Raw genomic sequence first — 24,540 nt, forward strand, 5'->3', positions numbered from 1 at the left:
TATAATTAAATAATTATCTGCTAAAATATATTGATCGTATTTTATATAAAAACATTAATTAGTCATTTAAAAAATCTTTACACTCATCAGCTGGTCTTTACTTTAGTTAATTAATAAAAAACACTAATTGACAAGGAACAAGTATTATATTATTGGTTTTAGATATTTTTTGTATGTACATATATAAATAGTTGTGATATTAATATAGTAATAATATCTACATATGCATATACATATATATAGATTTAGTCAAGGATAAAATAAATAATTTTTTGACTACTCTTAAAAATTAGTCAACTGTGCACAATTATGTGCAAACCCAGATGCACTCTACTTTTTACTTCTGTCTATTCCCTTAATGCCATAGTAACAGGCTTTGCTTATAAGTCGAATAGGACCGAGTGTTTTCTACGAGAGTGATTTACAGGAAGTATGGCGGTATTGGCCAAGGTATCAAATCTGCCCCTGGTCATATTCCATTGGGATGGCAATTCAACCCAACCGGATAGAACAAGCACAGGATAAATATCATTGGATGGATGGATTCTTTGATAGAAAAACTCAATAAGCCGAGAGCTGGTAATCCACAGCCGTAAAAGCTAACCACAAAACTATCGAGACAGCCAAGCTCATTATTTCGTAATTGAGTTGAGAAAAAATATAAATCATTATCATATCTGGTACTGTAATAAACATTTCCTGTATTCTCAAATATATATTTGGAAATTTTGTTTCTTTTAAAAGCATTTTTTTTTATAAAATAATATTATATTTAATAAAATATCTGAATAACATAATTTTAAGTCTGATTTCGTTCGTACCATTTCGTTTTGCGTTTTGCACATTAACAATTTGTGCGAAATTATCTTTGAATACTTTACAAAAGAAACCACAATTCGTAATTACGTAAACTTAATAAAAAATAACCACAACCGAGGTCATGGGCGGCCATTTAAATTCCTCTTTTATATCCAACTTTGTAAACAGACAACAATGTTGTAAATAATTTTACTTTACGTTTTGTTTTTTAATTTAATTTACTTTACATTTGTTGTGTAAACTTTTAAAGCGATTCATTGAGAATTCATTCATTTTGAATAAAATGTAGTTTGTTTATTGAATGTTGACTTATTGATTCAAACCTATCATAAAATAACGCGTGTCAGTTTCCAAAAACATAGAAATATATATTGAAAATGCAATGCTTTGACATGTATATTTAATTGCAACGTAAGTGATAATATTCCTTTGTCCTCATGAGTTAAAACGAATGACTCTTAGGTTTGGATGAACTTTAAGAGAGTGCACCCATGCTCTTCCAATTTAAATACGCAAAATCGTTTCCTTACTTTATCCTACTCACACTGAGGCTAGCGATTACGAAATGAAGTTACAATTTCAAAAGTTGCTACGTATTGTGGTTTAGACGGTTTTACGTTGTTTTGGATTTATATGATATAGTCTGATAAGTCCTACTGCTGGGATAAGGTCGCTTCTCTTGAAATCTTGACGAGTTAAAAGTTTATTTTGCCCGCGTCGTTTCGAAACTGAATATTAGACAGGTAAAAAATTGCAAAATCTTTCAAAACTTCGTCTGTATACATTTTAAGGTTCTATGTTGTACTTTAAACTGCGCGATTGGTATACAATTTTTTTTCTATGAATACGAAATTATACGCTTATTATTTATTTTAAACTCGTTGCGATAAAAATAAATTGTAAGTGTAAAGTATCGCTTATAGTAACATTAGAGTGAAAAAATATATTATTATGGTCGTAAGACGAGAAATGAACGGTTCGGTGGCATGGGTTATGTAAATAATGCATTGTTAGCTGGCTCGAATTTCCTTCGTGAAACAATTGGACGCGGCAGAAACATATTTTGATAAACAACAAATTGAACAAACAAAAGATGCAGAACATATTTCAAAAATGCAACTCCTAGCATGTGAAATACACAAATTTGACATTTACATATATTGATTTGATGACCCATAATTCAATTCCCTTCGTATAGCAGTTTATCTGGAACTAACTGACTAGGCCTTTTCCGTTTAAGGAGAAGGTTTGGGAGCTTATTTTATCATGCTGTTCCAATGCGTGTTAGTGTAATTCTTCACGTTTTTCCTTCACCGTTAAGCACGAAATGTATTATAAATGCAAATTACGCATGTGAGTATCAACTTGCAGTGTTTCGCGATCAATCGGTTAAGATTTACACGTTACAGTGGGCCATCAATTTCAAGCTTCAATTTCACTAAAATTGTATATATATTTCATACAGTGGATAATGTTAAAGCGTTCTTGGTATACACATATGTCTTAAATTTCACAATAATTAGTCAAATGGTGTCGAAGTCTACTTATCTCAAATAGATATGTGAACATCTATTTATATATATATATATGTACATAAATATAACTTTAATCAGCCGAGTCGTTCAGAACGTACACGACCAATGATTATATATAAATTATACGTGTATAAAATAATTCGAAGTGGTAGAATTTCCTGTCACAATAAATATTAAATAAAATATAAGATTTCTATATTCAGGAATGGTAAGTTTGAATTAAATATCAATTTCCATAACTGTTACCTTACCTTGCATTTCATAGCCAGGACCAGTTGATATCTATGCGCGGTCAGAGCATCCTTATAGCTTCCTTGGCTAAAGTATGCAGCGCCGAGGTTACCGTGAGCTCGGCATTCCCCCGCCGTGTCTCCAAGTGATTTGGCCACCGCCAGGTCTTGCTGCATGTAGTTAATAGCAGCGTCTAATTGACTGAGCGCCCAATGAGCTGATGAGAGTGCGCTGAACACCGAACCTCTGGTAACAAATGATTAGAGTATTAACCATCGTATCGTAAAGTAAAGATACTTTAGGACGATTAATAAATTTTAGTTCAGAAAATCGGGAATACATTTAACAATTACATCTAACGTTCTTTTTCCTTTCGAAGGTTTTTGCAAGTAAATGATTTAAATTTCTTTCTAATTATTTATTTATGAGTGTTCTTTTATGAATGTTTTCGATCAATGTTATTGCTACATATCATAATTCTGTCTAAAGATACAATTATTTTACGTCTATGCAATTTTGTAAGAACTACGAAATTACTTCGTACATACATATTTCACGTGTGAAATGTTAAAAATCGACGTTCGGACATTTTCGTCGAGAGCTTTTTTTGAAATATTAGTACATAAATATCGCATATCACTTTCTGTGACAATCGATTTAAGTGGTGAGTTTCGTTATTGTTTTTACAGAATAGCTCCATTGTCCACACTATTATTGTGCAATATAATTTGTTTCACGAGGTTCTTATGGTAGGAAAATGTAACTAAATGAGAGATGCTTTTAAGACAGGATATGTCAATAAATAATCTTATAACACGAATAGTTATCGTCCACGTTTCGGTAATTAAGCTTATGATTATATAAATCAAGAATACACTTGAAGAGAGTTCTGTTAAAGGTTATTTGACAAGTACTAATCGCATTTGTCGTAGCAGTAGTTTTAGTATTAAACCAACTCCCGGAATTGATGCTTAATGATACCAGCCTCCGGTAGATTAATGGAATTTGTTTGCCTACTGACAGTTACTTGGAAGAAATGAAGGAAGATTTACGATATGGGCAGGTGAATGCAAATAGTATTAATCTTGGTGTAGTGTATAGTTCAGATAAGCGCAGCGAATCGCGTTGGGTATTTGTTGCTTTGAGTTATCAGTTTAATACAAGCTTACTTTTTTTTTTTTCTTTTATGTAGTCTTACAAGATTTCATTTCTAAGGCGAAAAATTATTGGCAAACAGATAAATAAAAGGTAAAGAGATCCCGTTAACATAGTGGTTGATGTATTAAGGTAGGCTTAACTCTCTATACATTCCACAGTGGATTGGCAAGTTTGTGTACATATCTTTAAAAAAAACGCCGCGTTGAAATACCGCAACACAATCCAGGAGTTTGTATTATTGTCGGACTGCATTAATCTCTAATAAATTTCAAAAGAAAAATGGCGATGTATAAAGCTAAAGCATACTTTAATACATATGTACATACTTTAATACATATGTACATACTTTAATTATCAGCTTGAGTTAAAAACTCTAAATATTTCGTGATCTTTAAGAAATTTAAATATATGATTCGGCTCGACGTTATCACGACCTTACATATCGCAAATGTTAATGCAAAAAGTTCGTATTTAACGTAAATTCGTAAATAAAAAACCAAATTTTGTTCAAAAATGATGTTGTAATATTCAGATACGACTTTTTCACTTACAGTAGTTATATGCAATTATATATTTAGAATGAAACGAATCGCATTGTTATGCTAAAGGCGCTTAGGTATTTAAGGAAAGGATTGACTGTAGCTCGATTAAATGATACTGAATTAAAGTTAACGAGTTCCTTCATATTGTTTTAATTTAAGACGGATATGAGATTCAATGAAGACGTAATTTAATTTAAAAAAACATAGACGTCATGAGTCGTAGGTGTCAAGTTCTTAATTTAAAACAATTTAGATGAATCGATTCATTAAATCATAAAGAGTCTTATATTCAAACTTAATGAAATTTATGACATTATAAAGATATTATCTGATGCATCGGACGTACAATTAAAAAATATGTCTTTTTTCATTATTAATAGGTTATTGTAAAATATGTTACTTGATGGTTGAGCGTCATTACTTTATCGATTACATGAATATATGAATTTAATCCAGCTAATGAATCACTTGGCGCTGTGTAATTTGACATCACCTGACGCCTCGCTGCAAGATTGATGGTGTATCTACAAGGATGCTATCAGGATTTAACATAGAAATTTAAAACTCTTTAAATTGATAATGGTTCATAGAATTTTTATTAAGTATATAATATTTTACATGAATATATATTTTTTATGTAAATGGTAGGTGGACTGGCAAACGGGCCACCTGATGGTAAGGGAACACCATCGCCCATAGACACTGTCGCCGTATGAAAGATTAACCATTCATTAGAACACAATATATATAAAATTATATTTAAGTAATTATAACCTAAATCAAGTACTTCAGTACTTTTTAGTTTTCGGAAGTGTTGCAAAATAAAACGAGTATAAATCGATTGAATTTGATCACATTTCATTTTATCATTTCGACGTTTCAAATCAACTTTCAAATCAAATCTAAATATAGTTTCTTATAACAGAATAATTATATTTAATGTAAAACTGACAAATTTAATATATAATATTCAACTAATTCATTACATCATTTGCATACTGTGGTTTAATAATGATTAAAAAAAACTAATATTTTATTTTACATTATTGAAATATTAACTTATCAGGTTAAAGGTTTTGACATTTCGATTCGACTTGCAGCTGCATCTTACACGCTTCTTAATATTTGGTCATCAGTCAGAAGTTATCTTATATTGATAAAAATCAAAAATAAATGTCCCTATGTATCCAGTTAAGAGTCGCACCTACATTGAATGAACCCGTATCGATTCTGATTCGATCCATCAATAAGATAAGATCGAGGTGTGGGTTTCGTCACCAGTCTGGTTCTGTCGCTGGTAATCTTTAAAATCCTAAAGGAATTTTAATATTAATGTTATTTTTATATGTTTAAAACATTCTCGTATTTAATATGATTCGTTTGAAAAAATAAACGTAGATGTATTTTTTATATATGGCAACTCCTATGCGCTAACTTTTTTTTTTTAATACGATTGCAATGAACTTTACGAAAAGGACGCATAAATGATATAATAAAATAATTAACGATTGCATTTTAAAAACATTTTATTTCTGTTTAGAACTTTTTCATTTATAAGTAACCTGTAATTTATACTGTATAGAAGTATTTATATGACGTATTTTCAATTTCAATTAGATTATTAGTGTTCAATTTAATTTTATTTAAAAAAAAGATGTCCAGAGACGCGTCACATTAAGTATCTATAATAACTAGCCTTTTTATCAATTACAAAAATTAAGACCTTGGATAGCATTAAAGGTAGCATATAATTTAAAAAAGAAATCGTAAAGAAAGTACTCATTACCTTAATTACGAACATACATTACGAAATATTGCTGTCATCATTTCGTACTATTGAATAATCACAAAGCACTTTATCATATTTAAGCAAAAGGAAAACGAGAGAACGTAAATAAGTCGGCCTATTAAACCCGACGTTACTCCTCGTAACATTATACATCTTTATTTGCCCCGCCGAAATAAATCAAAACGTCGAAATTCCGCCAAAGATACCGTCCTTAAGCACATATAAATTACGCCACTGTCAACTGTAACAGGGACCGTGATTAAAAATAATAATGCAGCAACATTAATGAATGTGGAGATTTCCTGAGGGTCAATTTGTCTTCCTCCTTTAAGAATTTGTGTGGTGTTAAATGTGTAATTGTTGCTAAGAGATTAATCTGTAATGGGATATCTCACGGCGAGTCTTAAATATAAATCATGCTACGTTAAGTGAGAAAAAAAAACACCCGAACCAGATCACGGAGCCGTTTTAAATAGCCACTTTTATTCGCGCTGTGTCGATTGTATCATTTAAAAGGTAATAAGGTTAATGAGAATTAGGGTTTTTTGTAACGTTTTAACTTTATAATGGTAAGGATCAATGAAATAATTGGCAGCTTCTTTGTTTGCAACTGTTTGGAATAATCCACAAATATATACACACTATAGGTATTATTGGCTCAAGGTACTTACCCAAAATTTTTGTGACCAAGTAATATTACCAAACGGAATAAGGCACATTGTGAAATTAAAAGTTACCAATTTTACTTTCGTGGAGACCATGCTTTATTAACAATATTTTCGCTAAGCTATTGTACATAATGATTATACCGATACTTAGCGTTACTGATATAATTATATTAAACGTCGTATAACAACGAATAACGCATTATATAATTAGTATATAAAAATATTGTACGCTGATATTACTTAACAATAACAGATATTAAGTTGACTTTTTCTATGTTTGCAGTTTTATTCTATAATATCCAATTACTATAATACAATATTATCTTAGGATCGAAATATAACAAATGTACAAAAACATACCTTAATTTTAGGGAACAAGATCCAATTCTCAGTGCTGCTTCGAGGACTGTTACTGCGGCTTGGTACTGGCCTGCCGCTAACAGTTCTTGACCGACAACCTGACAAAAATGCGTTCTGTTTTACTATACATAAACAATAGGTTATTAGGAAATCTGGCCCGATTTCTGGTACGAAAACTTTTCTATGGAAATGAGATTACCTCAGGAGATATAATAGTACAAAAATACATACAAAAGCAATTTAAAGTTTAAAACCTATAATAATATTCTTAAACGCAATACTAATATTTTTTTACTATGTGAATATAAAAAAATCGTATCAATATCATTATTAGATATTACGAACGGATGAGATTAACACCGAATACAAAAACAGTTTTAAGGAGATAACGAGACAAAGACTGTTTAATAAGAGTAGATACGAGGAGAGTGACGTCATATCATTTATATTAACAGACCGTTAAACTAACAAAAGCAGGGAGAAGACATCACTGTAAAATGATTAGTGGTTATTTCATTCGTAAGTAGTTTCCTAACTATGGTCTATTCCAATCGAAGAAAAAATAAGGATAAACAAACCTTAGATATACGTTTGCCATGCGATTTGCTAATAGCTCAGATATATTGTGCACTACTAACAGTTCTAGGCTAATATATCTTTATTTGTAATTCAACGCTATTGCACTTTTAATTTTACTTCCAGAGTTCCTTTATCAGTTTCGTCGAAGTTTAAAACGGATTTTATTCGCAATAATTAATAATATAGATTATTCAAGCTCGACCAATGATATGGCGTCAATTCGATGTCAAATGTTGTTTATTTGGCTTTAGTCTTCTTCTGGTTGAAATAGACTACATGTTCTCCTTCATGAGTATTTGTAAATACGTAATTTTTCCACGTGGTCTTTGCACAGATTCACTCACACCGAGTACACCATAATATTATACTGAACCCATTGAATAATTTTATATAAAAAAAGATTTACTACACTGGCTGCCATGTCCATAAAATCGATCAGGTGAAATTTTAATATGGAAATTCCCTTGCAATAAATATGGCAATATCGTTTTAATACCTTTTTCGTTTCTAGATATAAACATGATGTCTATTTTTATCGTGTCAATTGTGATATAGGTAGGCGGGCGAGCAATGAACAACCTGATGGTAAGTCAGCACTGCCTATAGACAATGGCACTGTTAGAGATATTAACCATTCCTTACATCGCTACGCCAACAACCTTGGGAACTAAAACGTTAGGCTCTTTGTGTCTGTAGTTACGCTAGCTGACTCACATGGATCTTTAAATACTGTAAGACGCGTAAGCCACTCCGAACGTTGTCAATAACCTCCAACCGAGGGATAAACAATTGTACAATTACTGGCTAACTCGCTATTCAAATCGAAATAGATAACTTATTATTATAATAATAACCCAGACTGACGAAAAGCCTTACCCGTTTTTACCACTGGTAAAATAAATCGGTAAATTAAGCGTGTTCAAACGGGTCGAGAAATAAATATCACAATACATTTTGTAAACACATTCCTCTTACAATTTTTTTTTATTTTACTATCTCTGCCACGCGGGTTCAACCACGTTAAAATTGGATTTAGCTAATATATGTCTGTCTCATATAGCTTGCCGTTTTCGTTGACGTTTATGGTTACTGCTCGACTCTTTGCGGTCGTAATGTAGAGTTATATAGCTTATAGCCGTCCTCAATAAATTTACTGTCTAACGCAAAAATAATTATTCAAATTATACTTGTAGTTCTTGAGAAAAGAGCATTAAATTATATCTAAATATAATCTATCTATCAATATATGTTACATATAAAATTAATTTAAATAATATAATAATTTCGTTTCTCATAGATATTATAACATAATTCATTTTTCTTTAGTTCGATTAATTCAAATATTCATTATTCAATTACTGAATCTAAATAAGAAATCTAACTATATTTAAATGTTAAATCTATTTAAAATTTAAATATCTGTGCCTATTTTGAAATCCATACAATACTGTTGTAAAAATAAATCAATATACGAATCCCTATTGTCAATGTAAATATGATATTGAACTTCTAGAACGATGACAGAAAAATAAAACGAAATTTACGCTCGAATCCAAAGATTTAATAAAACCTCATTAGCAAGGTATCCGTATTTATATGACTCATTAAAAAAAAAAACCGCACAAAATGTTTGCTGTGTTCCGATGACTTTTGATGTCCCGACGAATATAATTCACTTGTTTAAACGATATATAATAACGGTCTAATACACAGAAATTCGAATCTGAGTATCATTGTCGACCGCAAAAAGCGACGCGAATTTTTAAAAATACATGTCTTTTATCTGATTGCCACTTTGAAGTAGCATAGCGTATATTTGAAGCCACACGAAATGTTTATGGAACACACACAATGTATTATTTAAAGCTATAGATTATACCATAAATAAATATAAATATCGAAATTATGTAGCATTACAACAATTGCGGGGGATGAGCTTGTTAAAATAGATGCATGGAAGCATATAATAACCCTAACTTCCAAATTTCGGGCTGTTGTAGAAAATATTTTTAATTGAAAATCCCCATTGATATTATCAGACCAAGTCGGCCTCTGGAGAGGCAGCTATTTATATATATACATATAATATACTATACAGATGTGCTAGTTTATTGGCATACATATTTCTTAATTAAAAACTACTTTGAGCTCTAAAATAAGTTTTTGTTTTTTTTTTTTTATATATTAGAATGAATTAAATGGTGTATGAAACAATCTATAAGATTATTTCAATACTCTATATGCTTTTTTTGTCCCTTATAATAGCGAACACCTTCGTGGTTTTAAGGTTAACAAAAAATGCATTTGTTACACCCGGATAAGAGCAAAAAGTCAGATCAATAACAAAGGATTGCCGAAATACAAATACCTGAATCTAATCGCTGTAATAATCATCTACCTTATTTATGCCATCTAATGCCGATGCAATATAATGAATACCTACTATAATGTGTCGGAGCGATAAAAAAATAATAGTGTTAAAGCAAAAAATTAATAAAAGTCTAACCAACAAATGCCGAGGAAGTTGTTACGACGAACGGGTTTAAAAACATAAAATCTTTGCCTAATTATTTTTGTCTACAGTATCGTGTAATGATTTTTCACAACACTTGTTTAGCCGTATAGCTAACAAAATCGAATCACTGTTTAGTTCAAATTTCCGGTGGATATAAGAACGGCCATTTTGAAATAGCCTCCATTTTGACCATTCACGTCTCCCTGCCTATCAACTGTCGTCCAGATTGTATGTAAATGCGCGGGGGTCGTGTATTTATGGTGCTTTGATCACTCAGCCCCATTGTTTGCCCGTTAAATGCGCCGAAAAATGTTCAGATGTCCGACGGCCGGTGGAATGTATGCAAATGGTGCGCGCAATGCAAAATTCTTAAAGCCTTCCAGTTACAACGATCGAGCTGAGTTTTGCTTTCCTTTTCTTTGTTTGTATGTTATTAGTGTGGGTTATTTAAATAATCCTCGTAAGGATTGTTGACTTAATGTAGACTGATGTTCAGTGATAAAACGTATAATAAAATATAAGGTTTTTACAAGAGTCCGATTTTTTAATGACTTATGTTATTATTTCGTAATAAAAGATTTACGACGACCTCTTCGTACCATAATATGTATAGTTTTTATTAACTGTATAATTACAATCTTTTGCGTGTATCTATATATACAAAAAAGTGATATATATAAAATAACGTGGTCGTAAGCGGTCGGTATTACTTGAAGCGGAGTATCAGATGTTTAAACGGGCCGGTGACAGTTTAAATGAGGTTTAAATAAACTTAAATTCGACGGTTCGACAGCGGTCTCACGAGTCACATTACTTTATACCACTTCACTGCATACTTACGTTCGTTTTTTAAAGAAAATAACGATGGTATTTTCTTTGGTTCATTTTGGATAAAGTTAACACTGAGGGGCTATTGATGTTGCTGATAAACTCGTCTCCAGTGAGTACCTATTATAGCATGAGAGCAGTGATTTCCCAGTGATTACAACACATGAATCTAAAAAGAAGATTGCGCGTCCAAAACCGTGCAAGCATTAATGTTTTTTTTTTTATAGTAGCAATTCCCCTTTATAAGGAATTATAAATATTCCTATTTACTCCTCCACTTAAGCCTAAAGCTCGTGTTAGTATCAGGGGTCAGGTTCGATCCTGCGACTTTTTACATCGCTAGGCGGTCCTAAAGGACGCTTCTGTTTAATTACTGATTTTCGTATGTTTAATTTGTGTTTATAATCGATTTCGATCTCTACGGTAAAAATCAACACAGCCATCCGCCGCCGTGCGCCATCTGTATCTACAAACCCGCGTTTGTACAGTGTGGTGAAATTAACTCTTAGCCTTCTAGACGAGTGTAGAAGAGCCTTAACCCAGCAGTGGTACACTAACAGACTGTAACTAATCAATTTGATATGTAAGGGACAAATATCAATAGTGAAAAATATTGCCTTTTATAATCGAATTAGTTGTTAGCGGTTGGGTAACAACAACCAAAAGTAAAGGTAAAACCAAAAGTATCGTTCCTCGGGGTTGAATATTGTTTCATACAAAATTTAATTAAATTCGGTGTTTCAGCCGTGAAAGCGTAACATACATAGTTACTTTCGAATAGCTACTTCGTCATGTGCATTCAGGCTTATAGCCTGTATACGAAACAAGCAGGCAATCTAAAATTGTAATAATGAAATATTTATATACGTGTGTATGTGTGTGTTTTTTTTTAATTAGCTACAATACGATATTTTACATACTGTTTCATGTATTTATAGGAAGGAGATATACATACAATAAATAAATATCGAAAAAAGTTCAAGAGAATTATTATACAAAATTGAACTAACAAGCAGCTCTTGTTGTTGTCAAATATTTTACGTAAACACAGAGAGATTTAAAACGTTAAAGTTTTTGCGTATAAAAAGCATTAATGATCACAAAGTGGCTCATTGCATTTACGATATTTACTTCAGCAACAAAGTAATAAACATTTATACAACTTATCTTTACAATCCTTCAGGACCAACCTGCCTTTTATAGCGAAGTTTTTATAGAACAGAAATTACACTTTCGATATAACTGTACCAAGTTTTATTACGCTAAGTTTACGATTTAATTAAAGGGTTTATATTAACAATTTCAAATCACAAGTATATGATGGAATATTTGAATGAACAATAGGAGATTGTTTTTAATTTACCTCACGTCGATTTGCAGTCTATATAATATATATTAAACCAAAGGGTTTATTGATTGCCTTAACGTAATCACCAACAAATTTGTGTTTAAAACAATAGATTTATATTTTGAGGCTACAGATGACTTTAATCTACATAGAATGGACTTATCACTCTACAATGTACGTAGTAAAAAAGACGCTTGCCGCCGATTGTAGACTAGATCTTTTAAACTACACAACTGATATTAAAGTGGTTTTCACTTAAAAAAAACAGAGTAAATCAAAAGTAAGACTTATGTGTGTAATACATGCATATTATAGTAGAGAAAAGCCGAGAATTTTAACTTTCCTAACCGGAAAAAACTAGAATGTTTCTTTTATTGTATCTTACTGACTTACTCCGTAATTCAAATGGTGGAAAAGAGTAACTACTGAGCTTCTTTCCGGTTCTTCTCGGTAGAATGTGCTTTCTGAACAATGACATGATGATTCAAAAGTGATTTTATGAGCCTAATTGAATAAACAATATTTTCAATTCTGTATTTTTATTTGTTTTTTTTCTTTAATCAAAAAGTTGTATACCTTTATTTCCGTTTGAAGCCGGGACGAGTAAATAGTGATTATATATTACAGAAGAATTTTAAAATACTCTTTAGTCATCCTCTGTACTTTAGATGATTTAGATTGTAAATAAGCAGATTGATTTGACTGTGAGACCTTAATCATTTATGAATCATAGGTATTTTTTTTTGTTCTGAAAATAAATTTTCCTTTTATGTAATAACAAAATTTATTTTTTTAATTTTCAATTTAAATTACCAATTCAAACTCAAATTTTAAACGTTTTATTTGTTTCTTGTTATTATAAAATGGGCTGAATTTGTTAGTGTATTGCCAAGTTGAGACAACGTAAAACGTAATAATTTAAGGCTTCAAATCCAGGCAAGTCAGTGACCTTGTTATGTACTAAATTTAATCTTCTTAACGAGATGCGTTTTGGAAGATGTATTTCCGCTCGTTTCAATCAAGTTCAACACAGAGGGCCGTTTCTTAACTTTCGAAGTCTCATGTATAGAAACAACGTTAACGGCTCGTCACTTGTAAATCAGAAACGATCGGTTACTGGAGTACGATGATGATTCATTAAATAATATATCCTAATCATTTTTGAATACTGTCGTAAACAACGCGTATATTTTTTTAAGACAAAAATCTTTTAACAAAAATAACAAAAAGCATTTGTGTTTTTAAAGTTGAATCCAATCTAAATTTTTTATCCATTTGAATTTTACGAATATTATGATTATTATATATTTTTTTCTTTATGCAATCATACGTTATTTGTTTCTCTGTCAATTTATCAAAAGATCCACCGTAGATATGATTAATACTACTTTTAAAAATATGTAAAGTTAAACAATGATGTCTTTATGAGACTAATCGAAAGATGAGCCTTGAAGAGATATTGACAGGTTTATTAGTTCTAAAGAAACGTTAGAGTTTAACTAGCCATTGATATTACAAAGATTAAAATTTTTAGTAATGTTATTTCAAAATTAACGTTTGAACGAATCGTGGTTGTGGGATAATTGAGTGATTGTCATCATGTGAAAAGTAAAAGATGTAGTGTGGGATTTTTTTTTCTTAAAGCTAAGGAACACGAACATAATACACAAATTAGAGGTTAAAGTTTTTTTTGTAATAAATTTTGTTAAAAATTAATATTGTAAACGTAAGAAACTTATAATTCAAATGGCTTGAAATATTCTACGTGGCCAATTAATATGATGAATATACAATCATACTGTATATATTGCTACATTAAAAAATAATAAAACCTCTTAAAACAAGCGGCGTCGGAGATTATATTATAAAAAACAGTTTATAAAAAATATTAAAAGTCTCGGTGGACGTGTCAGGAATAACAATCGGACGAAGTTTAATCAAACTTGGTATAAACATGACAGAAAAAAAAACAAACAGAAACTTAGTATGGTTTTAGTCATAAAATAATAACATTGCGTTATTATATAATTATTACCTAAAATGCTTTCCATTCCAGTAAATGATAGGGACAAACAAACGTATTGAAAACTACATAGATGCTAAAACATGAAATCTCTTTGTCACGTTAATAGTCTTAAATTTTATAAGTTTAATGTATATTGGTTTAGTAAGGTTTTCAGTTAGGTTTTACAAAAAAAAAACAGCTCATTTATTAGTTTTGATTTACGACTATATCATTTTATTTCTTAGCTTAAAAAACTTTGAATGAATTAAACTTACCGATATCAGTACAAATGGTGATTGATCCAATTTCATAGCTTCAAGTTGCCTGAATGTAGGTTCCAAGGTGGTTCGTAACGGAGACTTGAGGGAAGCTTCCACGAGGGCTGCCAATAGTTGCCGCGATGAAGGCTCCACTCCCAGCCCTGAGCTGAAGGCCGCGAGAGCCTCGCCGTGACGACCGAGGCATTGGAGTGCGACGCCTTGAGATTAAATAACATTCGCTTCAAAAAATGATCGTAGAATACGAATAAATTAATCACGAAGAAAATACACAAATAGATTGAAATATGATAAATATTTTAGAATATTGATTAATTACTGGACAGGTAACTTGACTTGGAATAAATTTAGCAATCAATAAATTTCAAATTTTGCAATACTTTTGGTAACATTTGGGTTTGGTTATTACACGACTGCCCAAAAAATTTGTGTAATGTTTTAGTTTCTTCATTGCACCATGACTTTGATGTGCCTGAACAAATTTGGATATATGAGGTGTAGTTAGAGTGCTTACCTCATCCGAGTTTTACTATACTTTTATAAATTTTTTAGTTCGTTTTTGGCAGGGCAGTCGTGTTTCTTAATTTTAATAGTAATCATTTATTTTTCATTACATTTTTACAATATTTTATATAACTTCACATACATATTATGTATATATATTAGTTATATTGTAAGTGATTTTTAAACCGGTTTCAATTCAAACGAATTGAGCTTAATTTGAAACATTGAGCTGAATTCGGCACACAAATTTGGAGGTTACGATACAGTCTAGAATACTAATGAATATATAAATTCTTTTAATTTTATTATATAAGATGAATAAAAAATAATTAAAAAAATCTCATTTAAAGCACTCCCTAAAAGAGTGAAAATTCATGATAATACAAAATGTACAAACAATTAAAAATCGTTTATAAGTTAGAAGCTGAATAAAAACATTCTAAGACTATTTAAATAGAAGTTATATTAAAATAGTGTGAGCCGAGATGGCCCAGTGGTTAGAACGCGTGCATCTTAACCGATGATTTCGGGTTCAAACCCAGGCAGGCACCACTGAATTTTCATGTGCTTAATTTGTGTTTATAATTCATCTCGTGCTCGGCGGTGAAGGAAAACATCGTGAGGAAACCTGCATGTGTCTAATTTCAACGAAATTCTGCCACATGTGTATTCCACCAACCCGCATTGGAGCAGCATGGTGGAATATGCTCCATACCTTCACCTCAAAGGGAGAGGAGGCCTTAGCCCAGCAGTGGGAAATTTACAGGCTGTTTATGTTATGTTTTATGTTATGTGGTAGCTCAATCGCTTTCTAGAAAAGGCATTGGTTGTTGAATATTACAAAGTATGCTATTCCTTAAGAGTTAACACAGATAGCTCAAACCTGACACATTGAGATCAACTAAAACAATTGCTTGAAACCATAACGCGACCCAGCCCACACCGGAAGATTGATAAGTGGTCATTACCTCCGCTTTCTGTACTGCTCCAGATTATAGTGAAATGTGCGTAATGTTTGTACTTAGAATTTTTTGCTATAAACAATGTATAATATACAACCCGTTATAATTTTATAAATAATGAGGTTGTGTTCAAGGAAATGCGCGTTTTAATGGTTACTTGAGTTGTTACCTTACCTTACCTGTACCTGTACGTTAGTTATTATTTTAATTTATTTAATAAAAAACTCTAATGGCGAAAATAGTCAAAAAAATACACGAAGGCGGTACTACAACTTTTTGAATAATATACAAATATATTACACATATAAATGTAATATAAATATTACATGTTAATATGTTCTGACTAGCACCGGAAAAATATGAAATAATGTACTATTTATTATTAGTTGTTAAACTAGCTTCGCTTTCTTTGAACAAATTTCATCTAAATAGTATAAAATCACTTCCTGCCGTCCGTAAACTGAGATCTTTTAAACTACGTGACGGACTTTAATGCTAATTTCATCAATGAATACAGTTATTCAAGAGGAAAGTTTATATGTGTAATACAGGCATATTATAGCAAAGGAGCGGAGAGTCTCAAAAATCCTAGCCGAAAAGAACAAGAATTTCTTTTTTATATTTTTAGTTTAATTTAAGTGGTAAATATATTCTTATTATACTCGCGAGAAGCCGGGAAGCTAGTAATTCAAAAGAAAATGTTAGATTAGACTGTAACAAGGTATTAACTGGAAAACATATACTGTTTAATTTCACAATTTACATAATTAAAATAAATGTTATGTAAAATGTAATACGGTAAATAGACGCACAATAGCGAATACAAAGAAAAAAAAAATCAGAAAGTTGCACGCAATACACATTATGTGATATTATTATGTTTTCACGATATCGCGGCACCGGCGCAGGCGCAGGCGCAGCGTAACGACTCCACATAACAATACGCAATTTCGTTCAACAAGTATTATTAATTTAATTGGCGTATATATCAGTACTTTGATTTCTTTTTAAGGTGAAGATAATTAGCATATTTATATATTTTCGAATCGATGGCGGTTGTTATCTCTATGGCGTTCAGAAAGTACCAAAAGTTTTTTTAAACCTTTTAAATGTCACTTATTTACATTTAATACATTTGTTGGATTTTTTATTTTTATATGTAAAAGTAATATGACTATATAAATTATAAAGTAATTTCCAATCTTACCCTGTCTGTAATAGGCTTTCGGCCAATTCGGGCAGAGTTCGCGAGCTCGCGTAGCATCTTGGAGTGCGGCTGCGAACTGTCCTTGTTTAAGCCTCGCTGCTGATCTATATAAAATAAAACGTAAATATATTATAAAAAAATAGATATTAGCATTGGTCGTCATATTTAGTCCTATTTAATGTTTTAAAGAATATGATATCTTAAACACAAAAAATAATTAGGTAAATTGAGTGCTCAAAAAACCAGTCTTTAAATAGAGATTTCTAACTCTCTAAAGTAAAAAATATGTTAGCATTAGATATCTTGTAAAGTAAAAGTAAATGAGACAAGACTAGACATGATTTAAAATAATATTGTGTGCTTCAAAATTTATAAAAATGTTTATATAAATATTAATTTTAACTTGAATATTATGCAAATGGAGAAAGTGAATGTTATTCACCTGTTGCTATATAGTATATGGTTAGCAGGATCTAAGGTCAAGGCATCTGTGTACAAGGCAACGGCCGTGGAGAAGTCACCAGCTTGACAGGCCGCGTTTGAGGCCCTCACTTTCTCCACGAACAGCGCTCTGGACGCGGCCCCGAGAGACGCCGAGCCGCTTGGCTCTACCTGCAAACAAAATTAGACTTAATTACCAATTCTTAGCGTCTGTATTAAATAAAATATTTATTGTTTTAATGATTGTGTTCATTTTTGTTCTTGTTTAAAATTGTGTAAATTTTCAACTGAAACTACTGCATTTCGTCTTGTATTGGAATGTAAATTTTGTATTAAATAAAAGTATGTACCTATGTGTAATGATTTATATATTTATTAATACGATATATATAGTACAAATTATATATAAATATAACTACAATATATATATAGTATAATATGTACAGTATAAGTAGAGCTATTCAGAACAAAGCTCACCGCAGAACATGATCGCGAAATGTCAGAAAGTGAAACCTGTAAGTTTATACGCATCAATATCGCGTATCGCCATAACTTAAGTTTCCGCCGAAAAAATCATGTTTATTTTAAGCGCACACGCAACACGCGTATACTGGTCATATTTATGCCATATTTTCTAATGAGAGAAACATTTCTCCTAGTCGATTGAGTGAGGAGCACACCCTTAAAATACATTTGCAAAATCTTTTCGCAACGAATACAATTTCGTTTAAAATTTCAAATCTTAATTTTTTTTTTTTGTTAACCGTACATTTTGAATCAGTCAGTTAGTAGTTTTTTATTAAATAAACGATGTCAAATTGAATAATGGAAAAATTAAAACGTATTATGTTTCTGCACAAAATAATATCTTAAAGATTTTAATTGATGATCGCTAAATCTTCTATTTACTTACAAGATAATTTATACAAAACATATTATGACTACAAATCAAAACGATATCACTATAGGGTGCCTAAATTGGAATCTTTAAACGATTCTTTAAATGTCCAATAAATTAATCGGTTAAAATCGATGGGTTTTATAAATATATCTCCATTAATTGGTCCAGACTTTAATAGTCTGGTTGATTTATTGTTATCAAGCGAGTTCTTGCGGAACGCCGAGTGACGAGAAAAGTAACGTCATTTTATTATTTAATGCCAAAAGGTTGTTTATATCTTGGCAATAAAAGGCAGAAGTAATTGACTAATTTCAGTTCCGCCGATGTTTTATATGTTATTCTAATTTTGTTGCAAACATTTTTGTTGCCAACATTTTTGAATTGAATAAACCTCTTTTAACAAAGGAGGAAACTATAAATATACATTAAAAGAGGAAGAGCGTTTTGGAGGTTTTAGTACAATATATGGTAAAGCAGAACAACAACTGAAATGTACAAATAATATAAAATCATGATTTTTATCGTTAATTCATTGTATGATTTTAAAATGTATTTGTCAAACTTATTGTTGAACTTTGAATTAATTTATCAAATCTTGTATGAACGTAAGAAAGTACTGTAGGTTAAATTACAATTATTTAAGTTACCATTTAAACTTTTTACATATCTTAGTAATTATTATAGTAGGTCGGATATCGAATGTATATATTTAATAAGGTTGTACTTAATGTACAAAATAAAACTTCATACTTCTTACAAAATAAGCTCGGATTTTGATCGGACTTGGTACTACTTAATAAAAAAATATGTATGTTTTGCTATCGACAAAATTCTCTCAAAACGGTTACCTGTATTCATGATTCTTACATATATATTTCATTATATGTAAATCCTATTCACGATACGGCAGCGCCGCGCCGCCTTCGTATCTTACCTTATACTTTAAAAGTATATCTCATATCTTATAATCTTTACCGAGAAAGCGGCATAAAATATAAAACCTTCATAAATATTTACAAATCAAAATGATGTGTGTCACCACAACAAAGCATAAGGACTCCACGACGACGTGGTCAATAATAAGTAGCTAATAAAAACACATTGTCAACGCGCTACTGAATTCCAAAGTCCCAAAAAACCGGTTAAGCTTGAATAGGCCGAGACTGAGGGTTCCTTATCTTGATTTTTTAACATAGATCTTAGTATTAATTATGTTATCGTATTACCTGTTGTGACTGACTTTATTTGACGTTTTTATTTAGCAATAAATTGAAGAGTATTGATGTGCAGCTAATTTCATAGTTTTACGATGGGTTTGTCGATCGTAAATTGGGACTTATATATTAAAATCTATACAAATAGTAAATCAAGTAGATTCCTATCGAAAAATTACAGTAAATTTCGTGGTAGGTTATATATTAATATATAATTTTATATTTTTTAAATATAAAATTACTTTTAATAGATGCATACGTTTACACTATATACCTTCGCTTTAAATATTTCATGAATTAAATCATAAATTGGAATGCATTACTTATAAAAATAAGTAATCATTTGATTTTTTGAATCTTTGCGGTTTTTCGTTATGGAACCCCAAAGGAATATTCTAAATTTGAAACGAGCAACGCGGCGTGAGGCGCGTCCACCACCTGCGCTATCTAGCTGAGCGCATCGGAAGCGAGAATATTTTTTTCTCACGGACCGCATTCCCGGCTCCACTATAAACTTTAGAGCGCGTATCTTACCTCAACGCACGTAATACACCGTTGCGTCACACTTGCTCCGGTATAATGGAGCTTCAGACACGCACGTAATGTATGACGAATTATACGATACGTCGATTGTTGGTTTTTTATCTCGTGTCGATCCACGTACGCCCTTTTACCTTTGGCCTCAACTCATTGTTTCTTAGAGATTTTTAAATGACTCTTAGACGTGACCTATTTATTTAATATAAGAACCCTTTAAAGAAGATATTTGTATGCCATAAGCATTACAATTGTTTATTGATTGTCAAAAATGTAACCGGTTTGATGGTAAATATTTCTGATTTTAAATCTAAAATTTAATAATTATAGGTTTAATAGAATAATAAATACTGACTGACTAATTGAGTTTCTCGTCGAATCCTCTCGGCAAATCTACATAAATTCCAAACCAACTTAATTTAATGTAATACTGTAAAAAGATTCAATTTTTTATTAGAGACTACTTGAATAAAAAGCAATGTCCCTTTGAAATATGTATTGAAAATATAAAGTTTAACTGATATATTCTTATTATAAGTGATTCAATTAAGTTGTAACGCAAACTTGAATAATTCCTGAACGCTATGCCTAATTAGACCATTTTGTTCGCACATGAATCTGGTTTTATATTTTATGCTATTACTTGCATTGAAATTCTGACAACCAGAACTATCATGTATTCACTAACAGGTTAGATTATGTCTAATAAAACCGGCCACGTGCGATAGGGAATCGAGCTAAGAATTATTTTAAGTATTGTACTAATTTAATTATACTAACAAATATTGTATATATTAATATTGTACTAATGTACTGTATAATATCTATAATAGTAAAATTAATTAAAGATAAATACATTAAAATTGAGTTAAATTATACATTTTACGTGATAAAAGTATCAGGCAACGGGAATTATTGTTACCAAAATCTGTATTTCAGTGTCCATAACAGCTTTTCCTACTCCTTGTAGTGTTTGCATAATATGTAAAAAATGAATTATATACATAAAAAAACCTTATTCGTCTAATGTTTATGGTCAGTCGTAAAAAAAGCAAAACTAAAAAATTCTATAGCTATCCTGAAGAAAAAAAAAACGTGGCCGCGTAGAATGGTGGTAAGAATTCTAGTAGCATTTCCCCTTTTTAACGCAATTTCAATCCTCTAGGCGAAAAATTAACTAGTTTTTCTGTCACTAGTGGTGGCAATGAGACTATGTGAGGCTTAAATAAATAAAGTCCTTACAAAATCTTTTATAAAACAAATACTAACTAAAAAAACGATCACTAATTTATAATGTCTATCGAAACTCGACAAGACACTAAAGGTTTACTTTTTTACACCAACCAAATATAAAACATCTTAACATGTCAATTATACATAATTAAACTAATATGACTTGCCTATCAATGATTTTTTAAAACGAACTTTATTTAGTGGCAAATGTTAGTGTTCGCAGGATTTTATAAACTTAACGAAAACCTGGCACCGTGTTAATAATCCTTAGATTCATTTTTTGAAAACCTTAAAAACGTTACAATGTTGCAAGCTCCAATAAAATAACGGTCGACATACACATCTTTGACGCACTTTTACAATGTTCCCGTTTTTTAACATGAAAAACTTAGTCAAATGCCTTTTTTTACTACTAGACCTAAGCTATTTTTTTTAATTTCATTATTATAAAATATTAACTTTTAACATTAAGTTCGTATAAGGTACTTTTTATAAAATAAAAACCTTGCATGTATTTCGTTTGGGACTGTACACATTCGAATAAATTTATCGCCTTGTAATTTCTGATGTAAGCCAATATCGTTCTTTCAGGACTCGCCGGGTTCATTACCAGCACGTTTATCACAACTCGGACAGTACAAAGCCGTGTAATGACTTTGAATTGTTTCGGCCATCTTGAAAAATGAGCGACGTAATCGACCCTTATTCGCTTTATTAAAATTTCGTTTAAAGAGGCGCCTGATGACTGAGACCGACGTTTTGTGTAATTATTTTTGCTTCAAACCACCTTTCGTTCATTTCAAGATACTTCTCATGCCCGCCCAGCGCTTATTAAATAATAAATTTGGAATCCTATGTATCCTCGTTGTTGTTAATTGGACTCAGTGCGGAAAGGTTTATCTTAAATCTATAATTGTTGTTTAAGTGTTGTTTCGCTACACGCTTTTTGTTTTACCTTTACGGTTAAATTCGTATGTCTGGTGAAACTTTAAAGGGTTTTACAGTAATTTAAAATAATATCAAGTATTACTTAACGGTTAAAACTATATACTATTTCTTATTTTTTTTTTAATTGACGCGATATAACGTCAAATTAAAATGCCCAGTGAAGATAGATAACAGAAATATTTTAATTATATTATATTTTTAGGAATTCTGATTTAGAGGAATATAAATTGACTGCAAGTGCATACCCCTTTAGTATGTGAAGACAGAAACAGGTTATGCCTATCATTAAAAAGCAGGAGGAAATACAAAACCTCTTTTGGGCACCGAACTCAGGTATGGCTTAAAAAAAAAAGTAAAAACTTGAATCGTCGGTCACCCTTTGTCTATTTTTTTCCTGTCTATTTTCTCATTGTGTGCCACAATATAATGACGATTTTTACCTGACGAGTGTAAAACAATTAACGTGTTCAGGTTCCGAGACAAATCACACAATAATTGAAGACGGAATTCTATAATCTTTAATAGTTTACATAATGTTATAGACACGTTTTTATGGGAAACTTGAATATGCAATAAGATACGGTGTAAACGATTTTAATATCATGAAACCATATTTTATAACTATAATCAAAATATACAATGCATATTTACTTAAAACTGACTTAGGTAAGGTAAACTAATAACACCTAGATTCCGACTTCGCAAAGTTAGTCATTACAAAATTTAAAAAGTTTATTAAGACTAAATAAATAAGTCTTATTATTCATTAAAAGAGTACTTTTTAGAAAAAAACGCCTGGATTTAGGCTCGGATTCCATCACAGGACACTAATTATTGTAAAAAAAAAACAGCATTGTAAATCTGTTTATTTGAAAAGAGCAACTATGCGAGTTTCTAGCTATTTCTTCTTGCTGGAGGCTGCTTTCCGAAACGGTGGTAGTATTTTAATATCGACGTTTCAAAAACGCTTCGTTGTGAAGTTTACTTGAATAAAATTGATTTGATTTGATTAGTTGTTCTTTACTGAAATATTCCGTAATTAAAATGGTGGAAAAGAGTAATTACTGAGTTTCTTGACGATACTTCTTGATAAAACCGGCGGTAGCTTCACATTTAATTCAACATTGTAACATGACGTTTCAAAAGTGCGTTTATGAGCCTACTTGAATAAAGAATATTTAGATTTTAGATATATTTGATATACCTTCCATGAAAATCAGCAAGTAATAATTACTTTATTATGTTAAGTATATTTATTAAGATAAAATTTAAATTTGAGTGCAAAAGTATCTGCAGGCTTTTTTTATAGACTTCAATAGCTCGCCCAAGGAAGGATGTATTATAGACTTAGCACAGACGGAAACTGTGACAAGTTTATCTTGACTTCATAAAATGTTTGCCGTTAATTGTATCAAATAATAATTTATTTAATAATTTATATCTACAATCAATTTAATCCGTTTTAAAATTTGCTGCTTTACGACTTTTTAATTGTGTTGTTTAACATTTGTTATATTGAATAATTAAAAAAAATAAAAAATAGAAATATTTATTAATAGCATGTTGCCTGTATAATTAAGTATATAAGTAACGTATAACATATGGTAATTCGTTACGTTAAATACTTTATGTTAACGATATGTATACATTAACCAGAGTCTTTTCTCATTAACAATTTATTACGATTCTTCGATTTTAAATTGCTAATTTGGACACGATTCTGTAAATTCCTGACATACCGGCACAATTAAACCTTCGTGAGCGACCCTTTAACCCTTCAACCTAGAACTGCGCCTTTAGATTTTGACCTGCGATATTCTTGCACCTTATTTACAAAATAATTTCAATAAATATAACACATTCAGTACGAAAATAAGATAATATTACACAATAAAGTACGTATCAATGGGGAATTATACGGACTAAGACCAACCTTAC

The 24,540-nt window shown here is 30.9% G+C and overlaps 1 protein-coding gene across 1 annotated transcript in view; it reads right to left on the reverse strand.

The window, feature by feature from the left end:
- LOC113404602 (uncharacterized protein) overlaps nt 1-24,540 on the reverse strand; it is a 71,474-nt gene that overhangs the window by 27,722 nt on the left and 19,212 nt on the right. Inside the window, exons 3-7 of the mRNA XM_064218261.1 lie at nt 17,771-17,940; nt 17,329-17,432; nt 14,653-14,855; nt 7,103-7,200; nt 2,606-2,831 (exon numbers count right to left, since the gene is read on the reverse strand). Of these exons, the coding sequence (XP_064074331.1) occupies nt 2,606-2,831; nt 7,103-7,200; nt 14,653-14,855; nt 17,329-17,432; nt 17,771-17,940 (801 nt within the window). The remainder of the gene's footprint in view (nt 1-2,605; nt 2,832-7,102; nt 7,201-14,652; nt 14,856-17,328; nt 17,433-17,770; nt 17,941-24,540) is intronic.

Source organism: Vanessa tameamea, chromosome 21 (genome assembly GCF_037043105.1).
Source record: "Vanessa tameamea isolate UH-Manoa-2023 chromosome 21, ilVanTame1 primary haplotype, whole genome shotgun sequence".
Lineage (NCBI taxonomy): Eukaryota > Metazoa > Arthropoda > Insecta > Lepidoptera > Nymphalidae > Vanessa > Vanessa tameamea.